Source organism: Eschrichtius robustus, chromosome 2, assembly GCF_028021215.1.
Source record: "Eschrichtius robustus isolate mEscRob2 chromosome 2, mEscRob2.pri, whole genome shotgun sequence".
Taxonomy (NCBI): domain Eukaryota; kingdom Metazoa; phylum Chordata; class Mammalia; order Artiodactyla; family Eschrichtiidae; genus Eschrichtius; species Eschrichtius robustus.
In genome coordinates, this window is record NC_090825.1 from 116,802,154 (window position 1) to 116,826,492 (window position 24,339).

Genomic DNA, 24,339 nt, shown 5'->3' on the forward strand with positions numbered 1-24,339 from the left:
ATTAAATTAATGTGTTTTTATTTTGTTTTTCTCTGCCTTTTGTTGGTATTGTAGATTCTAGGTCATTTTAACAAGAGACATAATTATCATTGATCTCAGTTGCTACATTAGCAATTTCCTTATTCCTTTCCCCTCTCACTCTTAAAGACAGCCCTGTGTATGTGCTTTTGCTCATTTTTCTGGTGACAGTGTTTGACCCTTTCTTTATAAAGACGGAAACAAATAAGTTAATAAAGGTTAGCATTTGAGTGTTAATGGGTTTTTATTTAGAACTAATGGTTTATATAAGTTTAGTTCTGTTGGGGAATGTTAAACAAACATGATTTACTAGCTAAATGGATATGAATTACATATGAAATAGCCTGTTGATGCTGCTTATAAGAGTTCTCAGTAATATAAGATTCTTGCTTAAATATACTAGAATATTTTCAGTTTTCCAGAGTGCCAGATATGAAAGAGATTGCATTATTACTTGAAAATATTGATCTTTTCACATCTTCTTCTAGGAGGGGTATCCTTTATGTAATTGTAAATGTTCTAGTTGCCAGCTTGTCTTGTCAGAATTTCTGCTCCAAGCCTTTTGGGTTTCTATGTTGTCTAATTTTTAGTCGATTTTAATCATAAAGCATAAAATGGGCTTTGTTTTCTGTAGAGGAAGAATAGGAAATCACCAAAAATAAATATTTTACCTTGAGCCAAGAGTTTGTTCTGGTTTAAATTTTCCTAATAACTTCTTAAGTCTGGCAGTATTTTTAGCAAGAGAAAGATTGATCTTGAAAAGACTCAGAAGAAAAAGTTAGGACTTAGGTAGTTTAAAAAAAATTTAACTAAATTTTTTAGCATGTCTCGATATTTGTATATTTTATCATCTAAGTGCTTTAGTCCTCTCTTTTTATTCCTTATCTGATTCTTACAACCTTTAACAAGAATGCAGGTATAGATATATCTTCCCATTTACAGCCACAAATTTTAAAAATAGAAGGATTAAATGGAAGAATAAGATCTGCTTTAAAACAATTCCCTTGACCTGTAGCTTGGTCATTTTTAGTAGTGTTTTCAGCTTTGTCATTGGGATCGTTTGCTCCAATTATCAGTCTGTTTTGTTTACTCGAATTGTATATTTATGATTAGAAACAGAATGAGACTTGTTTCTTTAAACAGGACCTTAGGGCTCTTTTAATAGGACCTTTGTTAAAGATATTGGGACTAATCTTAGTGACTCAAAGTGACTTTCTCCTTAGCTGCTTAATCCATAAAAAATTGGTTGGCAGAAGTTATGAGGAATTTTTCTCAGTACTAATGATGGGTAACCTAAAAAGGAGAGCCTCAGCAGTACCTATCCTTTTTTTTAAATTCCTAATAAACAGGCTGCTCTTTGTAGATTCAGGCCCCAGTGAGGGGCAGGCCAACCATATAGGGTCAGTTCTCATGCAGGTGGTCAGAAGGAATTTAAGGATTTGGCCTGATACCCCAGTGGATTTTCGTGCGGTTTTTTAGTCTTCACATTTCCTCTTTGTGTCGAGGGTTAGGTGGTTTGGGTTGCTCATGTATAATCCCAGTGACAGCTTCCCTTAGTTTGCTCAAATCCTAGTGTGAATGTTAAGTGCTAAGTAGCTTGCTTAGAAGTGAAAACTGGCTTTTTGATCTTGTGTTGTCCTTAGTGGCATCACCTTGGAAATGGAACAAGCACCATTTTTTGCAGTTTGAAGAGAAAATTTCCTTATTAAACAAGTATATAATTTATTGGGATTATCCCGAGTTTGTAATCAAGCTTGGGGCTTTCAGCTGATGTTTTCTTTATTTACTGAGGTACCAGCAATTCTAAAGACCTACATGTGAGAACTCTTGGAAATTTTTTTCTCGCTGGAAAAAAACCAGCATTTCCTAATTTGAGTATTGTCTACTTTAAGTTTACTGTTCTGCTCTATGCCAGTATTATAAAAGGAGTATATTATATATATTTGTGTTGGGGAAATGATACAACACATGAAAGAATTGAATATCGTGGTTCTTCTTTACCCTTTGAGGTAAGGAAATGCCTGTTTAAAAGTGAAATTTTGGACCTTGTCAAGAATTTTGTCTCCCTGACATGAATTTTCAAGATGTTTTAGCCCAAATACTTATTTGTTGAGCACCTTATCAGTGTTCTATACCATGCTAGTCATTTTTGTTTTCTCTGTTCAGACTCCAACTTAATTTAGATTCCTCATCCTGCTCAGGACTCATCATATTGCTAATAAATGAACTGAGATTACATGGGGAATGATATGTTATTATGGTGTAGGTATACTGTGGATATTGCTTCATGGTGATTTTTTGTTGTTCTTTTTCAGTGTTCCATTGGCAAGCTACAATAATGGGGCCAGTAAGTATTCAGATTAATTTCAGAATAAATAGTTTATGTAATTCACTCATTTTAATCCACCTTTTCTTGTTATCAACAGAATGACAGTCCCTATCAGGGTGGAGTATTTTTCTTGACAATTCATTTCCCAACAGATTACCCCTTCAAACCACCTAAGGTAATTGGGATATGACAATTGTTTTGTATCTACTTTCGACAATACTATTGAAACAGTTTACAAAAAATTCTCCTTTTTTGATAGGTTGCGTTTACAACAAGAATTTATCATCCAAATATTAACAGTAATGGCAGCATTTGTCTTGATATTCTACGGTCACAGTGGTCTCCAGCACTAACTATTTCAAAAGGTAATAGAATGAGTATTTGATATCAATATAAAAAGCCTACTGTGTTTTTTGTCTTTTTAAGATTACTTATTCTTGGAAAGATTGCTCAGATTCCTTTTTTAAGAGGAGGTAGCAATCCCCCTTATTCTTTTTATTTATTTATTTATTTATTTGTTTGTTTATTTATTTATTTATTTATTTATTTATTTATTTATTTATTTATGGCTGTGTTGGGTCTTCGTTTCTGTGCGAGGGCTTTCTCTAGTTGCGGCAAGCGGGGGCCACTCCTCATCGCGGTGCGCGGGCCTTACACTATCGCGGCCTCTCTTGTTGCGGAGAACAGGCTCCAGACGAACAGGCTCCAGACGCGCAGGCTCGGTAATTGTGGCTCACAGGCCCAGTTGCTCCATGGCATGTGGGATCTTCCCAGACCAGGGCTCGAACCCGCGTCCCCTGCATTAGCAGGCAGATTCTCAACCACTGCGCCACCAGGGAAGCCCCCCCTTATTCTTAAAAAGACCTTTAGACCCACTGGAGAGAGCTGGATTTTCAAGCATAGGTATTTCTTGGTGTCGTGACTGCTCTCTGTCCATTGCTCTTGCTATTCAAGCATAGGTTGGAATATGGCTACTTGGTATGAATTTTTTTTAGAGCATAGTAAAAGTAGAAGACAAACAGTGTCTCTTCCAACCTTGAGATCCATGAATGGAAAGGATAGATATTGTTCCAGAATAAGAAAAAAAGAGCCATTGTAGAGGAATGCTTGTATACTATAAGCATAGACAGTAGTTTCTTGAAGAGCAAAGTATAGGTGAATTCATATTCACATTCTTTAAGGTTTTACCAGCTCTTTTTTTTTTTTTTTTTTTAATTTTATTTATTGTATTTTTTGCTGTGTTGGGTCTTTGTTGCTGCACGTGCGCTTTTCTCTGGTTGTGGCGAGCGGGGGCTACTCTTCATTGCGGTGCGCGGGCTTCTCATTGCGGTGGCTTCCCTTGTTGCAGAGCATGGGGTCTAGGTGCGCGGGCTTCAGTAGTTGTGGCAGGCGGGCTCAGTAGTTGTGGCGCACGGGCTTAGTTGCTCCGCGGCATGTGGGATCTTCCCGGACCAGGGCACGAACCTGTGTCCCCTGCATTGGCAGGCGGATCCTTAATCACTGCGCCGCCAGGGAAGCCCCTACCAGCTCTTATCTTTAGGTTTCTGTCAGGAACAGAATCACCCTCTAAGATAATCAATTTAATAAAAATTTTTATTTGAGCATCTTAATCTTTGGTATATTGTGTGTGTGTGTGTGTGTGTGAAAATGTGTAGAGAAAGTTAGTTACCAACTTTGTGATGGAAGATCCAGTAGTTCTTTCTTTCTTTATTTACTTACTTACTTATTTGGCTGCGTTGGGTCTTCGTTGCTGCATGCGGGCTTTCTCTAGTTGTAGTGAGCAGGGATTACTCTTCCTTGCAGTGCACTGGCCTCTCATTGTGGCGGCTTCTCTTGTTGCGGATCACAGGCTTTAGGTGCGCAGGCTTCAGTAGCTGTGGCACACAGGCTCAGTAGTTGTGGCTTGCGTGCTCTAGAGCGCAGGCTCAGTAGTTGTGGCACACGAGCTTAGTTGCTCCACAGCATGTGGGATCTTCCCGGACCAGAGATTGAACCCGTGTCCCCTGCATTGGCAGGCGGATTCTTAACCACTGCACCACCAGGGAAGTCACAGGGTCCTTAGTTGTGGTACTCGAACTCTTAGTGGTGGCATGCATGTGGGATCTAGTTCCCAGACCAGGGAGCGAACCCGGGCCCCCTGCATTGGGAGCGCAGAGTCTTAACCACTGTGCCATCAGGGAAGTCCCCCTCCAATAGTTCTTTAAAATAAGACCCAGTTATATGAATAGGTTGGGGATTTTTTTATATCCCTGAACTGAATATTATCTTATTTGTTGATTTAAGATTGTTCAACCCCTCGACATCATACCCAAATGAAATCACAAGTGGATTAAATGTTGTCAGAATACAGATACGAGAAATAGGCTGCAAGTATGATAATGGGCCAATATGTTTAACAGATATGAAGAACATATATAAATCAGTAAGGAAAAACCTAGATCCCAGTGGACAGAAAGGAACAGAATAATCAAAGAAATAAAAATTAAAATAAGTTCCCATTTTTCACATTTTTAATTAACAAAGATCTTTACAAAAGAAAACTAAATGTTGGTGAACTACATTGAAATGAGTGCTTATATATGCTACAGATAGAAGTATAGATTTGTATAGTCCAGTCTGCCAGTATGTATTAAGAAATAAGAGATTTAATCATTAATACCCTTTGACCCAGTAAGTCTAGGTTCATTCATTTGTACTAAAAAAATAAGCCCAACTGTTAAAGAAAGTTCTCTGTGCAAGTGCATTTGCAACAGTGTTATTTCTGAAAAATAGAAATTACATATAGACTCAACAGTAGAGGAGAAAATATATTGGTTCTGGCAAATGCATTCAAAAGAGTATTGATCCTTGAAAATATTGTGGGAAATAGGAAAATAGAATGTTTGAAAAAAGCAGAAAAGAGATAAAGTGTTACACACTGTAACTTGTGTTGTACAGAAAGTATATTAAATAGCTAGAAAGAAATAGTTTGGGTATTTGGGGATGAAATTTGGTACATGAAAATATTTTTCTTTTCTGTCTACTTAAATTTTATCATTTCTTTAATGCATACATTTAGACAAGAGGCAACATAGTTTCATGGTAAAGAACATAGATTCTGGATGCAACTGCCTGTATTAGGATCTCAGCTCTACCTCTTATTGGATGAGACTTGAGACAGATTGGCTTCTGTATTCCACAGAGTTTTCATCTTTAGAATAGGGATGATAAAAACTATTTCACTGTTATTATGAAGATTAAAAAAGCAAAAATGCATAGTTAACTGGTTCCTTGTAAGCACCCATATAACTGGGATAAAGGCACTATTGTAAAAAGTATTGGAGGGGACTTCCCTGGTGGCGCAGTGGTTACGAATCTGCCTGCCAATGCAGGGGACACAGGTTTGATCCCTGGTTGGGGAAGATCCCACATGCTGCGGAGCAACTAAGCCCGTGCGCCACAGCTACTGAGCCCACGTGCCTCAACTACTGAAGCCCAAGTGCCTAGAATCCGTGCTCCGCAACAAGAGAAGCCACCTCAATGAGAAGCCCGCACACTGCAATGAAGAGTAGCCCCTGCTCGCCGCAACTAGAGAAAGCCCGCGCACCGCAACGAAGACCCAACGCAGCCAAAATAAATAAATTTATTTTTTTTTAAAAAAAGCAAAAAATGCATAGTTGACTGGTACCTTGTAAGCACCTAAGGATAAAGGCACTATTGTAAAAAGTATTGGAGGGGACTTCCCTGGTGGCGCAGTGGTTAAGAATCTGCCTGCCAATGCAGGGGACACGGTTTCGATCCCTGGTCCGGGAAGATCCAACATGCCATGGAGCAACTAAGCCCGTGCACCACAACTACTGAGCCTGCGCTCTAGAGCCCACACGCCGCAACTACTGAAGCCCATGCGCCTAGAGCCTGTACTCCACCACAAGAGAAGCCACCGCAATGAGAAGCCCGTGCACCACAATGAAGAATAGCCCCCCACTTGCCGCAACTAGAGAAGGCCCACATGCAGCAACGAAGACCCAGAAAAAGAAAAAAAAAAAAAGTACTAGATAGGACTTCCCTGGTGGCGCGGTGGTTAAGAATCCACCTGCCAATGCAGGGGACTTGGTTTGAGCCCTGGTCCAGGAAGATCCCACATGCTGCGGAGCAGCTAAGCCTGTGCGCCACAACTACTGAGCCTGCAGCCTAGAGCCCGTGCTCCACAACAAGAGAAGCCACCGCAGTGAGAAGCCCGCACACTGCAACGAAGCATGGCCCCCACTCGCCACAACTAGAGAAAGCTCACGCACAGCAACAAAGACCCAGAGCAGCCAAAAATAAAGTAAATAATTAATTTAAAAAAAATTATTGGATATTTGTTATGTTATAATTACGGTAAGACTTGCGTACTCTTTTTTTTTAAATTTTATTTAGTTATTTATTTTTGGCTGTGTTGGGTCTTCGTTTCTGTGCAAGGGCTTTCTCTAGTTGTGGCAAGCGGGGGCCACTCTTCATCGCGGTGCACAGGCCTCTCATTATTGTGGCCTCTCTTGTTGCGGAGCACAGGCTCCAGTCACGCAGGCTCAGTAGTTGTGGCTCAGGGGCCTAGTTGCTCCACGGCATGTGGGATCTTCCCAGACCAGGGCTCGAACCCGTGTCCCCTGCATTGGCAGGCAGATTCTCAACCACTGCGCCACCAGGGAAGCCCCTTGCGTACTCTTAAAAGTTAATTTTTTGAAGGAAACAGAAACTCTGGGGCATTAAATTAAGATTTCTGGGGTCCTAGGCAAAAATACAAACAAAAAATCAGAGGACCACATTTTTCAAAATTGTGACTAAAATAGTTTTCCAGATAAGTGGCCCCTTTTCTTTTTGTAGGCCTCCTTGCAATTCAAGGGCTGCTTGTGAAAGTGTTCATATGCCTATTGTTCTTGTGATTTCCTGGCCTGGTTGCTCTTCTTTTACCAAGTAGCTGTAGAGATGGAAATCTAGATATAAATGGGGCCAAGAGAGGTGGGACTGTGTGTGTGTGTGTGTGTGTGTGTCTTTGTGTCTGGGAGGAGGCCGGGGTGGGGGGCGGTCTAGATACCTGAAATTGTTACCATAGCTTTTGTTTTTTTTCTTTCCCTTCTGTGCCTGGTGTTGATTTTTGCAGTTGTAATAAATCATAAGGGATGTTAGTTTATTTGACTTGATATGTTCTGTCTAGATAGCTATCTTTTAAAATAACTGCAGTGCCAGTTTGTTGAATTTGGTTATATCAACATACCTAGGTTTAGTGTTTTAAAGAAGGCCTGAATCCTATGTGTGATATAATTATCCCTTTAACATAGTCCGTTTTTTCCTCTTTTTTAAAATTAATTAATTAATTTTTGGCTGCATTGGGTCTTCGTTGCTGCACGCGGGCTTTTCTCTAGTTGCGGCAAGTGGGGGCTACTCTTCATTGCGGTGCGCGGGCTTCTCATTGAGGTGGCTTCTCTTGTTGCTGAGCACGGGCTCTAGGCACGCGGGCTTCAGTAGTTGCGGCACGCAGGCTCAGTAGTTGTGGCGCACGGGCTTAGTTGCTCCGCGGCATGTGGGGTCTTCCCAGACCAGGGCTCGAACCCATGTCCCCTGCATTGGCAGGCAGATTCTTAACCACTGTACCACCAGGGAAGTCCCCATAGTCTGTTTTTGAGGGCAGTAATCTTGACCCGAAATGCCCTCCACTTTGAGTATATAGGTAAGGGACCTAAATATACAGAAAACTTAAAGGAAGCAGATTAAGTGCATCATAAAGCCACTTGATTATATGTTTTTAGAATTGGAACTGACTGTGGGTTATGACACTAATGAAAATGGGTATGTACTGATGAGGAATATATATATTGGTGAAAATTTAGTTACTTCAGTGAAGAGTCTCTACACACTGTAGAAATAGAAGTTATTCTCTTTATAGAGAAAGAAGGTGTAGTATATTATAAGCCAAAATCAATTTTCTACAAATTAAAGGATCTAAGTAGTGTACTAAGAACCCTTTCACCAGGTCCAGATAACCACCATCCTACCTTCCTTTCCTGGAAAGAAAGAGAGAAAAGTTACTTACTTAAATCTTATATTTTTAAAATGATACAAATGAACTTATTTATAAAACAGCAACAGGGGCTTCCCTGGTGGTGCAGTGGTTGGGAATCTGCCTGCCAATGCAGGGGACACGGGTTCGAGCCCTGGTCTGGGAAGATCCCACATGCCATGGAGCAGCTGGGCCCGTGTGCCACAGCTGCTGAGCCTGCGCGTCTGGAGCCTGTGCTCCGCAACAAGAGAGGCCACGATAGTGAGAGGCCCGCGCACCGCGATGAAGAGTGGCCCCTGCTTGCCGCAACTGGAGAAAGCCCTCGCACAGAAACAAAGACCCAACACAACCATAAATAAATAAATACATAAATAAAAAAAAATTAAAAAAAAAAGAACAGCAACAGACTCACAGACATAGAAGACAAATTTATGGTTGACAAAGGGGAAATGGGGCGGGGAGGAATAAATTAGGAGTTTGGAACTAATAGTTACACACTACTTTATATAAAATAGGTAAACAAGGACCTACTGTATAGCACAGGAAACTATATTTAGTATCTTGTAATAACCTATAATGCACAAGAATCTGAAAAAGAGTATATATGTATATGTATATGTATAACTGAATCACTTTGCTGTATACCTGAAACTAACACAACATTGCAAATCAACTATACTTCAATTTTTTAAAAAATTTGTCTTTTTAAAGTTGCCTTATTGAAATAGTTGGAGAGTAAATAAAGGGAATTTATAACAAATACTAATTTGGTCGTTATATCTAATTTTAGGTGAAGAATCAGTTGTATTCTTGCCAGCTTGATAGGCCAGATAAGTTTCTTCTTCTATAGTCAGTAATTTCATGAACATTCAAAGATCTATAACTCCCTGTTGTCATTTCCAGGAAATACATGAAATCTTTCCTAATTGCTGTTAGAATGTTCTGTGCTTGAAAAGGGCATCAGGTGATACACCTGACAATGGGAAAAGAAGATATTTTGGGAATGCCATCTGCCATTTGTGGGCAGCAGGAATGAAGGGTCAGAAAACATCTTGCCTGATGTTTTTTGTTTTCCATATACTCTTAAGGCAAGGAAATAGCTTTTTTTTTTTTTTTTTAAATCTAGACAGTGGCCTATTTTTGTATGGCCGTCGAGCTGAGTTTTTCTATTTTTTTTTAAATTGTATTTTTTTAATATATATACTTATTTATTTATTTATTATTTATTTTTGGTTGCATTGGGTCTTCATTTCTGTGCGAGGGCTTTCTCTAGTTGTGGCAAGCGGGGGCCACTCTTCATCGCTGTGCGCGGGCCTCTCACTATCGCGGCCTCTCTTGTTGCGGAGCACAGGCTCCAGACGCGCAGGCTCAGTAGTTGTGGCTCACGGGCCTAGTTGCTCCGCGGCATGTGGGATCTTCCCAGACCAGGGCTCAAACCCGTGTCCCCTGCATTGGCAGGCAGATTCTCAACCACTGCGCCACCAGGGAAGCCCCGGAAATAGCTTTTTTTGTTAACAACTGAATGATAAAGGGCGTGTAAACTTTCTCATCTCTCAGAAGCCCTTGATCTCCATAGAACAGATTTGATAGGAAAAGGAATATTCCTTTTCCTGATGAATTTGATGTTTGGGGAGTAACGTGGACTCTGAATCATTGTCTCTTGCTACAGAACATTAGAGAGAAATAAGGTAGCTGAGTTCTGGTAGCATCAGAATAGAAGGATTGGAATTTATTTCAGTATGTCAGAGACCACTGGATTTAATGTAATTAGTGGCCTTAGCCTCCTCTTTGCTTTCAATAAGGAATACATAAGTTAATGAATTTGAACAGAGGAAGTTGTACTGTTGAGATCTGTCTGCTACATTCCAGGTTGTCACTGAGGAAATGGCTTAGATGAGATTCTAAATCATTACTGAAAATAATTTGAGACTTTAGTTTGAGATATGTTGTATCCTCTATAATATGTGTGGCCAGCCCCATTTGGGAGCAAGTACTGGCCTTTATGTTCTTAGACTAAATCGTTTTCAACTAAAAATGAAACAAATCCATTGCATCTGAATATATAGTACCTGCCATGGAGAAAGCAGTGATTGTTGGATTTCATAGTTGTCATTTCTTACTAAGAGCATTCAGTAGTGTGGTTGTCTTTAGAATTTTGAAAGCCATTTATCCCTGAACATGGGCTTCTAAAAATTGAACTTCATAAGCTGGGAAAAGTGTTATTGGTCTAGGATTTGGAAGATCTGGATTCTAATTCCACTCTAATTTTACTCACTAACCAGGGACATGAGGCAAGCAAGACACTTCACCAGCCTGGGCCAGCTTCCTCAGGGGTTCAAGCATAGAGAAATCTTCTTAGAATCTTTGTTGATTACTGTTACTGTAAACTTAGGTAGCGCTTACAAAGCTGTTAGGCACTACAATATAAATAGGGTCTTAGAATTTTCTCTTGTGTTGGCATCTCATGTTTCTTTCAACCTTTTTGCTTTTGTTCCTCTACTAATTTGTATGTTTTTTTCATTCTAGTACTTTTGTCCATCTGTTCTCTGTTGTGTGATCCCAATCCAGATGATCCTTTAGTGCCTGAGATTGCTCGGATCTACAAAACAGATAGAGAAAAGTAAGTATGGTCTCCAGACAGCAGAGTATCTGTGGTAGGGTGGAGATGTTTTTGTCTTAAGGGCTGAGTATGGGTCAGATACTTAAAATGAAGTCCTAATATACTCACCTGGGGACAGGAAAGAGGAGTATTTGCATCGAGTATCATTATAAGTAAATGATTTTATATCTGATTGTTTCATGACTCCTACTGCCTAGAAAAACTTTTCTATAGTATATTTTCCAACAGCTTTAGGTCTTCTGCTTGGCTTTTGACGTGTAAAGATTTTGCATCAAGAGCCCATTTGTCTTAGGTAGGTATTTATAAATTAATGGGAAAGAGAATTGATTTTCTACCATTTGGAATAGTGTAAAAAGAAAGTGAATAAATGTTACAAGACATGAAAGCCTCAAGTTTCCTTTAAAACAAAACTTGTAGAATTTACATATTTTAGAATTGTATTGTGAATTATTGAAGACTGGTCAGGATATCAAAAGAGATAGTAACTGAAAGTGTTGTAATCTTTTTTTGTCTGTTTGTTTTGTGTATTATTCAATAAGATTATGAAGGAAATAGATGGGAGGTAGTGGATAATTTTCTAAAGTTAAAATATAAAAGATTAAACGATTAATTGAAGTATTGGTTAGAGAGGCATATAGATAGGATATTTTAAATGGAGCTGCATTGAGAGTGGGGAATTCTAACAGCAATTGGTTCTTAGTTTAGTTTTTTTCTGTATTTAGGTCTGAATAGTATCTATAACTGTATTCTTGGCTGCATTCAGAATAAAATTAGATCATGCTTTTTTCAATTTGGGAATTTACTTAGAAATACATTTTTTGATTAGAGACCCATTTTGTCCAATATTTAGAATTATGGGCATTTTTCCCAAGTCATTGTGGCGGTAATGGTCAGCAGAACTTTTTTAATCAAAGAATTAAAGATCCTTTTGCCCTGCTTATTTTACTACTAGAATGTTCTTCTGGAGCAATAAACCCATTCATTTTAGCAACCAAATTGTTAAAATAAGTCCTGCCAGAACTGGTTGTTTTATTGATGCAGGGGAAAGTATTATGCCAATTTAATCATTATTATATGATTTCAAGAACCATATAATGTAGAATTATATTGTTCCAAGAACTCCAAATAAGTCAAACAGGGGTTGAAGATTGTCTGTTAGAAATATGTCGATCAAGTATAGACTGAGGGTATGCCAGCAAGTGCTAAAATTCAATTAGAATCCTGTATTAGTAGCATTTATAGGATATTTCCCACTATCATTGAATAAATGCTTATTAGAAATTTGGGGTAGGAAGGTGGCTTAGCTTGAATATACTGTAAGTTATTCCCTTCAAGTTACTGGATAGGATAATGAATGAACTCTGTTGCTTTCTAACTGACTACTCACCTGTGTTAAGCTAAGCTTCTCTTTGTGTGTACAGGTACAACAGAATAGCTCGGGAATGGACTCAGAAGTATGCGATGTAATTAAAGAAATTATTGGATAACCTCTACAAATAAAGATAGGGGAACTCTGAAAGAGAAAGTCCTTTTGATTTCCATTTGACTGCTTTCTATGAGCCCACGCCTCATCTTCCCCTGTGCACATGTTTACCTGATACAGCAGTGCTGCGTGTTGTACATACTTGGAACAACAAACTAGAAATACTGTACTTCTGTACCAACATTGCCTCCTAGCAGAGAAGTGTGTGTGTGACAAGCCAGTTCTCCAGGCATAACCTAGGTGTGAGACTAAAAGCTTTCCTTATTGACTTAAATTTGGATAACGGCAGAGTGAGGGGTGGTGGGTATGGTGTGTGCTTGGATGGGGAAGAAAAGCTCCACTGACCTGTAGGAGATTGTTTTTTAAGTGAAATCCCATTAAACTCAAAACAGTTATGAAAAGCAAGGTGAAGAACATGAAGCTGTTTCTGTATTCATTTTATTCCGAAGGACTTAACGTCTTAGGTGAAAGTTATGACCAATCAGATTAAACTCTACCTACATCCTGTATTTTAAGGTCTAAGTTTAACTGGTCAACATTTAAATGGATTGGAGCTATTAGTAAAGTGTGATGGGCTTTGTTTCCAACTCTTTTACATCTCCCCACCCGTCAACCTTCGTCCTTCAGCCCCTCTTTCTCTCTTCCATATTCTTTGGTTTGTATGTGGTTTCTCAGTTAATACATAGCTAATAGCTCTTATTTTTCTTATGTTTTTAACTGCTTAGGTCTATCTGGATGTAAGGGTGAAAATTCATTCGATGGAAATACTTGTGTATATTTAAAGACCCAATTGCTCCTCTGGAGCCTGTACGTTCAAGAATGATTAATCTGTGTAATAAACTGATTACTACAGTCATTACATATAATTTTGTGTGAATAGGCTTTCTGATTTTAAGAATTTTGTCTAGCTGAGATTAGTGTTGGATTTTTTCCCACCCCTGAAATGTTTTCATTTATACTGGTTGCATTTCAAAATCATGAAACAATTCAGTTTACATAGTAAAAAGGATATCTTGAAAGTAATTTTACTGAACAAGATAAACGCATAAGCTTAAAAGAATTTTCATGAAACTTATATGTGCAATATTCCAGGAACATGACTGTTAAACTAAATAAGAAATTTGCTTTATTATTGAAACTAAGCTGCATTTCACCGAAACCTTGTGACATTCCTTTGGTACATAGGACATAAAACAAAGGCATTGCTATTTGGTAAGTTAAGCTTCTGTGATTGTGATTGTAAAAGCAACATTGACCAAACCTGGGAAACATGAGCACAATCTTGTATTGGAGAGTCTACATAATTACTTTGCACTAACATTGCAGGATGTTCATCCAATTTTAAATTGTACTGTATGTGGCTTTTTGGTCTTCCCTTGACGCTAGTAAAATGTAGTTTGAAACTTGTAAACAGCTGTATTTGCCAGAAACATCGTTCCTGTGAACTAGGCAAGTTACTTTTTTTCCCCCTACTTCTCCTAATCTAATTGTAAACCAGGCCAGCCTGAAAGCAATGGCTGATGCTCTCTAGCTGTCAGGTTCTTTCAAATGCATCTTTACACTCTTGCACAAAAATTGAGGAATAAATGTCCACTGCTTTTGGTTTTAAACTTGTTTAACTTGTCTTATCTCTCAGTGTCACTATTCCATCTCAGAACTAAGGTGTGATACCTGAAACCTTTAAAGTGCTGCATTTTAGCTGCTGGCTACTTATTATTAGCATTTCTAGCATCCTTGACCTTGCAAAGAAGTTTGACTATTAATAGTTGTGGGTAAAGGAGTTAGAATTGAGCTCTAACCTAAAATTACCCTCATTCTCAGTATCATGGGTAAGTGGGAATTCAGTTTTTGACTGTTGACCATGGGTTAGTTGCACAGATCCTGAAAGCCCCATTCTTCGTCATCTTAGACAGCAGCCAGCTTATTACCATTTATTAGGTCATAATGTAGATATTTTCACAAGAGTACTTTAAAGTGCTGAAGTAAAAGTCATCCTGGTGTTCATGAAACATTTGGCTTTTGAATGCAGTTTGGTCTTGCTCATTTGAGTTTGGAACGTATTTGGTCCAGTCTGGTTATATATGCCTTGGCCAGAATGAAGGCTCAGTGAGGGAGACCACCTTCCCCACTCACAAAAAAAGTGTGTAACTCAGGATAGGTCTCATCTGGGATCACATTGCTTTTTACAGAAGTGTCTCTAGTTTTATCACATGTGAAAGCTTGTTTGCAGTAGATTTGATTATCTTGGTGAGGCAGTGGTTACAAAGGAATGTCAAGTGTATGGGTTCCCGTTGCTTCTTTTTTGTTTTTGTTTAATTAATTAATTAATTTATTTATTTATTTATGGCTGTGTTGGGTCTTCGTTTCTGTGCGAGGGCTTTCTCTAGTGGCAGGCGGGGGCCACTCTTCATCGTGGTGCACGGGCCTCTCACTATCGCGGCCTCTCTTGTTGCGGAGCACAGGCTCCAGACACGCAGGCTCAGTAATTGTGGCTCACGGGCCCAGCTGTTCTGCGGCATGTGGGATCTTCCCAGACCAGGGCTCGAACCCGTGTCCCCTGCATTGGCAGGCAGATTCTCAACCACTGCGCCACCAGGGAAGCCCTTCTTTTTTGTTTTTAATTGAAGTATAGTTGGTTTACAGTGTTGTGTTAGTTTCAGGTGTACAGCAAAGTGATTCAGTTACATATATACATATATATATATATATATATATGTATATATGTGTGTGTGTGTGTGTGTGTATATATATAGATTCTTTTCCCTTATAGGTTATTACAAAATATTGAGTATAGTTCCCCATGCTATACAATAGGTCCTTGTTGGTTATCTATTTTATATATAGTAGTGTGTATATGTTAATTGCTTTGCTTCTTTTTTTTTTTTTTTTAGTTTATTTATTTTATTTATTTATTTTTGGCTGTGTTGGGTCTTTGTTGCTGCGCGTGGGCTTTCTCTAGTTGTGGCGAGCAGGGGCTACTCTTCATTGAGGTGCACAGGCTTCTCATGGCAGTAGCTTCTCTTGTTGCGGAGCACGGGCTCTAGGCACGCACAGGCTCTAGGCACGCGCGGGCTTCAGTAGTTGTGGCTTGCGGGCTCTAGAGTGCAGGCTCAGTAGTTGTGGCGCACGGGCTTAGTTACTCCGCGGCATGTGGGATCTTCCCAGACCAGGGCTCGAACCTGTGTCCCCTGCATTGGCAGGCAGATTCTTAACCACCGCGCCACCAGGGAAGCCCCTGCTTTGCTTCTTAACAACGTGGAGTGCTTGATCAAGTTATAGTTGAAACAGTCTCTTTTGGTAAAGCTACATGATTTTGGATACTTGCATGCTCTGTTACTGGCCAGTGGTCAAAGGTAGCGTTGTCCTGCTAGTTTCTACACTTTGGGTAATATAAAGATTTGGAAAGAGGACTCTTGGGGTGGGGAGCAGCAGGGAGGTCTATAGAGAGAAGGATGTTGTGGTCAGAGAGAGGGGCCCATGTTCTCTGCACTGACCTAGCAATTGAGGCATTCCTTTTCTACTTCCAACAGCTACAGTATTCCACTTTTCCAGTCATTCCTCTTTGCCTCAACAAGTAATTTGGAGCCCTAGGTAGGTTGTCAGGAGAAATGAATTATTTCTAAACTACAGTTGGAATGCCTGTAAACCGCCCCTTGTCTGCAATTAGAGTGAAACTGTGGCTTTGTCTCAGTCTGCTGTACCATACCCATTAACACCCAGTGGCTAGGTTTTAATAGAAGAACTTTCTTCAGTTCCTAGATCTTCTGAATTATGAGCACATCTTTCCTTCCTTCCTACTCAGGAATAGCATCTTTATTACACCTGCAGAAAATTGTCACTCATGTTAGGAACCCATCTTCATTTCATTCCCTTTGTGAAACAGCCTTTATTTCACGTGATGGGTTATTCTGGTGATTGTGATGGTAGAGAAAGCAGATTTTTTTTTTCCCATTTAAGCAAAGCACAAATGCTGACTCTACGTAATATCATGTAAAACTTTTTCTCTTATGTTTATAACTCAACAGATTGGTAAATCCAGAGGAACTGTTATAATCACTATATGAGACATACTGTATTAGTATTTCAAAAGTTTATTCCAACCCATTTCTTAGTTTATATTCTAAAACATCTTCATTATGTTTGATGAGATAGATCCACAAGAAGATGGAGGTACCCAAGGCCAGTCCAGCTTTCAGCCAGTCAGGTTTGTCATCTGGTAGCTCCCAAATGTAGAACTTGGAGCGTGCTAAAAAGCCATTCAGGATCCTGGCCGGGGCCAGCAGCCTGGAGAGGGTGGAGAAAGCAGACTTTTAATATGAGAATAACTATGAAGGTAGCAAACTATCAGAATATACATTCATATCCATCCAGGAAGAGAAAATAGACTTCCTTTGGGACACTCCTGGAGCCTGTTTCCTGTTTCATCATTCCTTTGTTGTGCATGCGCTTAGATGAAAAGTGGCTCTGAGTTCTCTGTACCAAACAAAAGCCTTCCTTAAAAGCCTTTTCCTAACCTTAGCCCCAGCTGGTATAAGTGGTTGGTATTCAGGCACCTCTGAATATTTCCAGGGATATTCAGAGGTACCTGAATACAATTCCTGGGATGGGCTTAGAAATAATGAAAACCGGCCATGGGATCACTTTCTCAGGGTGATCCCGAAACACATACATTCCCCCATTGTTGCCATATTTTACCCTAGTCAATATAAGTGGCAAAGCTCAAAGCTTGGGACTGACTGTAAAGCCTTTCAGGCCTTTGGTCTCAGTGGCTGAATGTGTGACACAGTCACCAGCCAGCTTTGCCCTTTCTCAGTGCCTGCTCCTGGGCTGATTGAAGAAGAGGCAGAGTCAGACATTTTTGTGACAATTGATTACTTTTCATCTTTGAATTTTTTGTGGAGCTGCACCTTAACTGGAGGCAAACTGTAGCCTGCCTCTTATCGGATGAAGAACTATATGAATGTCTTAGCACCAGGATAGCACTTAATAGTTTTCAGTTGAGTGGGGGTTTTGTTTGCTTTTAACCTCCTGTGTGAGTTGTTATTAATAGAATGGCCTTTTCCAGGGCTGGGGTTCCTGATAACCCTACAGTGTATACACTGAAAGCAAATGGTTGATCACTTCTGGAAAGGCCAAGAAGAAGTTACTGAGTGCCCAGGCCTCTGGTGACTGATGTCCAGAGAAGAGCAGCACCAGCCTCAGTCAGTGTGCCATGTTCCTTTTCAGACTTCTCCTAAGGATATGAGGGGCGACAGCAGCCATTTTCCCAGGAACCTCGCTCCTTGCCCTGAGCCACTTGTTCTCTTGTTTGAATTTCTTCCTAAGTACTTAAAAAATCTTGACTCTTAAAGGGTACACTCCCCTACCCTAAATTGTAGGGCCTCTAGAGAACGAGAGTGAGTAGGGAGGGTTTGGCCAGCTTTCTCACCTTTGAAGTTTTCCATAGGAAGTGAGTAGCTTTGAAAGCTCTAAAACTGCTACTTAGGTTTTCTGACTTGGAGGTTTCTAGAAACAGTACACAAATACAACCTGACATTTGGGCTCCAGAGCCAGCTCAGGGGTGAGAAATGTTCCATGCTTGAGGTAGTTGGCAAATCTAGGCTACCTACCTGACAGGGGCATCTGGAGCTTCCCCCAGCTAATTAAGGGGCAATACTGGTTAGGTCCTTCTGGGCAGTCTCCCCCCACCTCCATTCCACATCTCTGCCGTCTTTGAAAGGTGTGGCTGGTTGCAGGGTGTTGCAGTAAAAGTTGAGGGGAGCTGGCCTTGTTTCAGAGGAACCCAGGACTTCCAGTCACCTGCTGCAGTGTAACAGAAGGAACCAGGGGAACAAAGGCTTTCTCAGACCTGCCAGAGAAGTTGAGCTTTTTCAGAGGATGGTTCCAGATCATCTAAGCCTGGCCCTCCTTTGGGGGGGACAAAGAGAAGGCATAAGACAAGGGGTAAAGGGGAGGTTCTGGTGCATTGCAACAGGTTATGGGGCAGGCACTGTTTCCATGAGTGTGGGGTTTTAACCTCTAAGCTGGAGAGAAAGGACACTTGAAGTTTGGGACGTAAATTTTGGGAAGAGGGGCAGAATTCCTTTGTGATTTCTCCTCTGACACACTGTCCCTGGGTTCCTCCCTGCTAATCCTGCCCCCTGCCACCTTCTGACTTAAGTAACAGTTGGGTAGGCTTAAGTTTCTATGCCCACAGATGGAGGAGGTGACTGAAGTGCATTTGCTTGGGTAGGGAGCGAGCTGGTATCTGAGTGGATGCTAGTGCCTGAGTTGCCAGCAGAGGGCAGTGGTGACCTATAGCTGTAACAACCATGAGGTAGGTGGTCAGTAAATCGGCTTGGACAGAACCTGGGAGGGGCTTTGGTTGGGGTGGGGAGGCCTGTTTGGGTTTGGCTTTGTTTACTGTTTATCCAGAACTGGATGGCCCAGTGTCTAGCTCATTATGCTCCATCATAGCCTTAATCACAATGAGGGAACAGATTAGCATTCTAGCCCAAGGCCTGCCAGAAGTGTCAAGCCACCAGCTCCCCATTCCCCTCACCATTGGTATAGTAGCCATATGCCTGTGTGTGGACAGGTTCGTAGGGACCAGGCCAGGGCCTTTGCCCACCTAGCTGCAGGTTGCATGGGGACAAAGGCCTATTTGTTGCTTCATATGAACAAGGGGATCTCATATTTCTGGCACTTCTCTGTCTGGTGCCCACTGTTACCTTTCCCCAAAGGCAGGCAATCTCTGCGACTCTAGCCAACTAGCCCTGTCTCCTTTGCCTGCCTACCTACTCTGGGCAACCAGGACGTGACGTTTCATACCTGAGCGGTGGAGGGCTGGGGACAGGAGGAACAGAGCTGGGGGCTGGTGATAGGGCCTGGGAGATGTTCTTCCCTTGTCCTTTTCAATCTTATCTTGTGTGTTGGGGCCCCAGACTCCCCAGTCTTCCAGCCCAACAGCTGTGAGCCTCCAGGGCCACTACCCGGAAGCCAGCTGCCTCTTCTTGGGGAATTCTTTGAAATTCCAGGCCCGGCCATCTGGGTATGCAAATATCTTCAGATTTGCTGAGCCCCGCCAAGTGGCTGCACCCCAGGCAGAGCTGTGAGAATTAACTGCCACTACCCCCAGATGGGGAAAACCGCTAGGGGCTGTTGGTGCATGGAACCTGCGTTTTCACCTGCTGAGAGACTCTTTAAGAGTGGGAGAGAGAGGAGTCCTGGGGGCTCCCCAGGTCCTGCTCTAGTTACTAACTGTATAAGGGATTTTGCATATAAGGTGTATACTCACTGTATAAGGGTGAGTTGGGAGACCCTTGGGGGCCCTTCCTGGAGTGTGAATCTCTGAGCATAAGAAAGTCCCTGGAATATGGAGGGAAGCCTTGGGTCTAGCGTGGCTACAAGGGTGGGGGCTATCTGGAGGGAAAGCTCCTGGCTTCCTACCATGCCAGATCCAGGCAGTAGAGCTGGCTTAGGCAGCCCAGAGTAGGCCCAGCAGTCTGGCCCCCAGAATGCCTTGCTTTCTCCCAGGCCTCCCCCTGGGGCTGGTTATCTGGCTGTAGCAGGAGGAATGTGTGCTTTGAGTGGGGAAGGGTGGGGGGGCAGGGTCAGGGCGGAAACCTGGGAATGTGGACTCCCTGCCTGTCCCTGTCCCTGTTGGAGGGAGGGAGCCACTGAGAATGTGGCTGACAGGCCCCAGGCGTGGGAGAGTGTAGGCCTGCTTGTATGTGTGAGTATGTGCGGGAGGGGGCTGCCCATGTGTGTAGGAACGTGTGAGAGAATTGTGAGCATGGACATTCCTTAGTGTTTATGCATATGGGTGTGAGCCTAAACTGTGTAGCCTTTGAGGAACAGAAGTCGAATCTGTATTTGAATCACAGGCCCATGACTTTTCAGTTGTATATTCTTGAGCAACTAATTTCTCTCTCCTTTGCTTGGTTTTCTCATCTGGAAAATGGGCACTTGGCCCAGGCTGGCCCATAGGCAATGCTTGGTGGAAAATGGCCTAATCAAATTAAAGGGTTGCGGCTGTGGGTGCTTATGGATTCAGGGAAGTAGGCGTGGGTAGTTGGACATTTTTGCTGGACTCTTATACAAGCCAGCTGATTTTGAGCAGGACCAGCTCCTGGGACACCCAGGGACTTGGGGCAGGCTGTCTGGGCCCCTTTGGGGCCTATGCCTTTCATACCCACTTAGCAAGGCCTGCAAGAATGTGCCTAAAAACAGAATGGGTAGGCATTTAGATGGACATGCCTGGCCAGCCTGTGTGCCCCTGCACAGAGTTTGTGTCCCTCTGTTTCTCTTGGGGGACAAAAGGAGAGCTCAGCTACCCTTTCTGGTGAATAAAAGCCTGGAAGGGGATGCTGGGAAGAGCTGCCTCCAGCCATCTGGGAGTGGCGATGCTGTGGAAGGAGGCCAGACCTCCCCCAGCTGTTTCCCTGCCCTACCTGAAGGATGAGAGTAAGGGATGAGACATGGGTGATTGTAGCACTGCCCACAGCCCAGAATCCTTGCTTTCCCCCATTCTAGGGCACAGGCCACCAAGTGGTTCTACGCTCTCTTAAAGAGTGCCTCTGTGTGCCTGTGTGTGCGTGCATGAGGTCTTGAAGGGGGGCAGCCATTGGAATCTTGGATCAACAGGCAGGATTTGGGATCCAGGCACAGAGAGGCTGGGGAATTAGGCAGTGTTACACAGCCAGGCAAAACTAGGGAATGTTTGAAGTCTTTCCGGGTGGAACCTTTAGGGGGAGCTCCCTGGCTGCAAGGGATTCCTGGAAGCCCCTGGGAGGTCCCAGGCCTTAACTGGAGGAAGTGAGGGCTAGAGCCCAGCTGGCCCTACAACTGTAAGCACAGGAGTGGCCTGTAAGGGTGTGTTGAAGGAATGAGGGATCTTGGCCTTGTTCCTACACACATGTACCACTGGGAAATGATGGTGGTGAGGGGTGGGGTGGATTTCTGAGATCAGGGGCCAGCCCTCTTTCCTTCTTTAGATTTGGAATAGGGAGCGCTCTGGAACTGATGCCTCGGTTTCTGTACGAAAAATGGCGGAATGGAGAGAGAGACTGATTAGGGATGGTCCTTAAGGAGCTTGCGTGGGAGGTTCTGGACCTTGTTTTAACTGAGAGATCAGATCACTGCTGGGTGGGCGGTGCTTTGTGTTCTACAGCCTTGTGAGAGTGGCAGGAAATGGGGCCAGTAGCAATGTACTAGTTGAGTTGCACCTGATGAGAGATTGGGGGTGGTTTCCCCACGGAAGTCCCACAGTGTGTGTGGCCAGTGTGGCAGTGTACTAGGGGAATTGATATATGTGGCCACTGTGTGAGTGAGTGCAGCAGTGTGAGTGGTTTGTGACACTTGAATTGTGTTTCCCAGGTGTGTGTAATGGCTGAACTAATTTTGTTGTTGGGATGAATCAGGTTCCTGGAGAGGAATGGACCTATCTGGAGAGAGTGATGCTATTAAGTAGTTACAATCATTATATTGATATGACTTAACTAGTATACAGACATTAAAAATGATCCCACTACCCTCTGTGTTTTGAGTGCTTACCATGTGCTTGGCCCTGTGCTAAGTGCCTAACCTGCAGTAGCTCATTTGGTTCTGTCAGAACCCTGAGAGTTAATGCTGGTTTGCCTGTGCCACAATGTTTATTATGCCATGTTATATTCTCGTTGGCGGATGTGATACAGCCGCATCTCTGTCTTACTTGCTGAAGTGCAACTTGTGGCAGTGTGGGGTCCTGTTGTATACTTGGGCTCTCTGTCCTGTTTTGTGTTGCCAATATGGGGCTCCACTGTGTTGTTCCATAGTTTAAGACCCAATTTGACAATGTTTTTTGAGGTGATGGTGATGGTGTATAATTTGGCTGTGTGACTTTTTTGCTTTGTTGTGCATCCAGAGTATGTAACTCCCTACTGTCCTGTAGTTGAGACCAGCTAGTAGAATGTATGACACATTTTGTGTCTTGGTGATGTGGGTGTCTAGTGTAGGGTCATCGGTTGTGGTGGTGTGAACTGGTTGTGTGATAGCGTGACTGGCTGTACTGTTATGTGTCTGTGACCCTATTGTGTGTGTCCGGGGGAACCATTTGTTTGACCCCTTGACCTCCTGTCCTAACTTGTGTCAGAGACTGTTGTAGTGTGCTGTAACTCCGTGAGGGTGAGTGGGGGCAGTGGCCCATAGTGGCCCATCCCTGTACACATTATGTGTCCGTGTGAGCCCATGTGCCGCTGTGCCCCTTTTCGGGTCTGTGTGTTGTCTGACCTCAGCCGCGTATGCCCCCACCCCTGCCAGCACCGCTGCCCCTCCCCCGCGCCGCCCGCCCGCCACCGCGCAGCGATCGATCGCCATTGATTGTCCCTGACGAGCTGCTCCACTTTCCAGCCAATGTCAGGAGGGGGGATCTCCGCCGCCCTGGCGGTGTCATTTCCACACACTCCCTGGGCTGCCGCCAGCGAGGGCGCCACTAAGAGCCGGCCTGGATCGCCCAGAGCGCGGACCGGACCGCCCACGCCGCGCCAGGACGCCCGAAGGAGAGGCCAGACCCCCACCTGCCCGGCCTGCGGCCCTGCACCCAGACCTTCCTCCCTGGGTGGGTGGATGCTGTCGCTCCACCAGTTTGAGCTGGCCCCGAGGAGGGTGGGGGCACAGTCGGTGCGCCAGTGCACTCGGGTGGGGGCGTGGGGGGCCGTTTCCGGCGGGCGGAGGCGCCTGCGGGCCAGCTTTGCCGTGGCCCAAACAGATGCTAATGATTTTCCGGGAGGCGCCGGTTATCTCTGGCCCCAGCCAGCCAGTGCTCGGGCTTGGGCCGGGCATAGACACCTCCCCACCCTCCCCCTCACCCCTATGAGCCTCGCCAAATGACCACCTGGCCCCGAGTGGACAGTGGGGGTCGCAGGCTCCCTGGGGTGCCCCCAGAACTCTGGCTGCAAGGGAATGTTTGCTCCTGTCCACCCAAGATGCTGCTGCATCCTCCTCTGAACCCTTCCCAAAGCACCCCCCCTCCCATCTGAACAGGGGAAACTGAGGCTTAGAAAAGCCCAACCCAAGGTCATGCTGACCCACCACCTGCTGGGCTGAGTGGATCACACTCTCTCAAGGCCACCCTGTCGGGGACTCAGCCTTCCTGGTCCCTCTTTGCCCAGGGGCCAGAGCCAGTTTCCAGGCTCCCCGGTGGAAGTGCTGACGTGGCTTTGGGCAGCTGTCTGGGGCCGGGAAGCGGGGCAGATGTCACAGAGCCCAGGGGAGGAGGCGGCTCCATGGGGAGGGCGGGCAGGGCCTCTTGCCTGGCGAGACACGCCTCCTCCCCCTAGGCCTGGCGGTGTCTGGGACTGGGGCATAGCTGCTGCCCAGGCTGACCCGCCTCCAATTCTAGCCCCAGCTCCTCTGTGTGCCTGCTGACAAGTGCTGTAACCTCTCTGGTTCTCTTCCTCCCCTGTGGAGGAATATAACAGCACCTGCTTTGGATGAGTGTGAGCCTCAGATGAAAGCAGAGGTGTGCAAAGCCCCCAATCCAGTGCTGGCCATACTGTTCCTGCTCAACATGTGTTAGCAATTATTATTATTGTCTTTGCAAGTGGGAATTTGGTGTGTCCAGGAGCAAAACTGAGTCCTGAGAGTGCCAGCTGGCTTCAGAGGTCATTCCAGCCAGCCTCCTGCCTTGGTGCCCCTGGCCCTCTGCATTTCTCATGCCTGTCTAGCTTTGTTTCCTCTCACTGAAGTGTCAGCTCCCCTCAGCTCTGCCTGCTGCCAAGCTGCCCCCACCCCCTCTTATCGTTGTAGTTCCCTCCTATCTGGCCGCCACATTGGGTCCCTCGAGCAGCACAGCCCCCTGGGAACAGCAATCGATGGGGCGGAACAGCCTCCCTGACAGATGGACCCATGGAGGC

General features: G+C 43.8%; 1 protein-coding gene across 1 annotated transcript in view; it reads left to right on the forward strand.

Annotated features, from left to right (window-relative positions):
* UBE2D2 (ubiquitin conjugating enzyme E2 D2) overlaps positions 1 to 14,076 on the forward strand; it is a 59,205-nt gene extending 45,129 nt beyond the window's left edge. The window contains exons 4-8 of the mRNA XM_068535989.1: positions 2,334 to 2,365; positions 2,445 to 2,522; positions 2,607 to 2,712; positions 10,890 to 10,983; positions 12,405 to 14,076. Coding sequence (XP_068392090.1) covers positions 2,334 to 2,365; positions 2,445 to 2,522; positions 2,607 to 2,712; positions 10,890 to 10,983; positions 12,405 to 12,450 — 356 coding nt within the window. The 3' untranslated portion in view covers positions 12,451 to 14,076. The remainder of the gene's footprint in view (positions 1 to 2,333; positions 2,366 to 2,444; positions 2,523 to 2,606; positions 2,713 to 10,889; positions 10,984 to 12,404) is intronic.
* Positions 14,077 to 24,339: the final 10,263 nt, after the last annotated feature.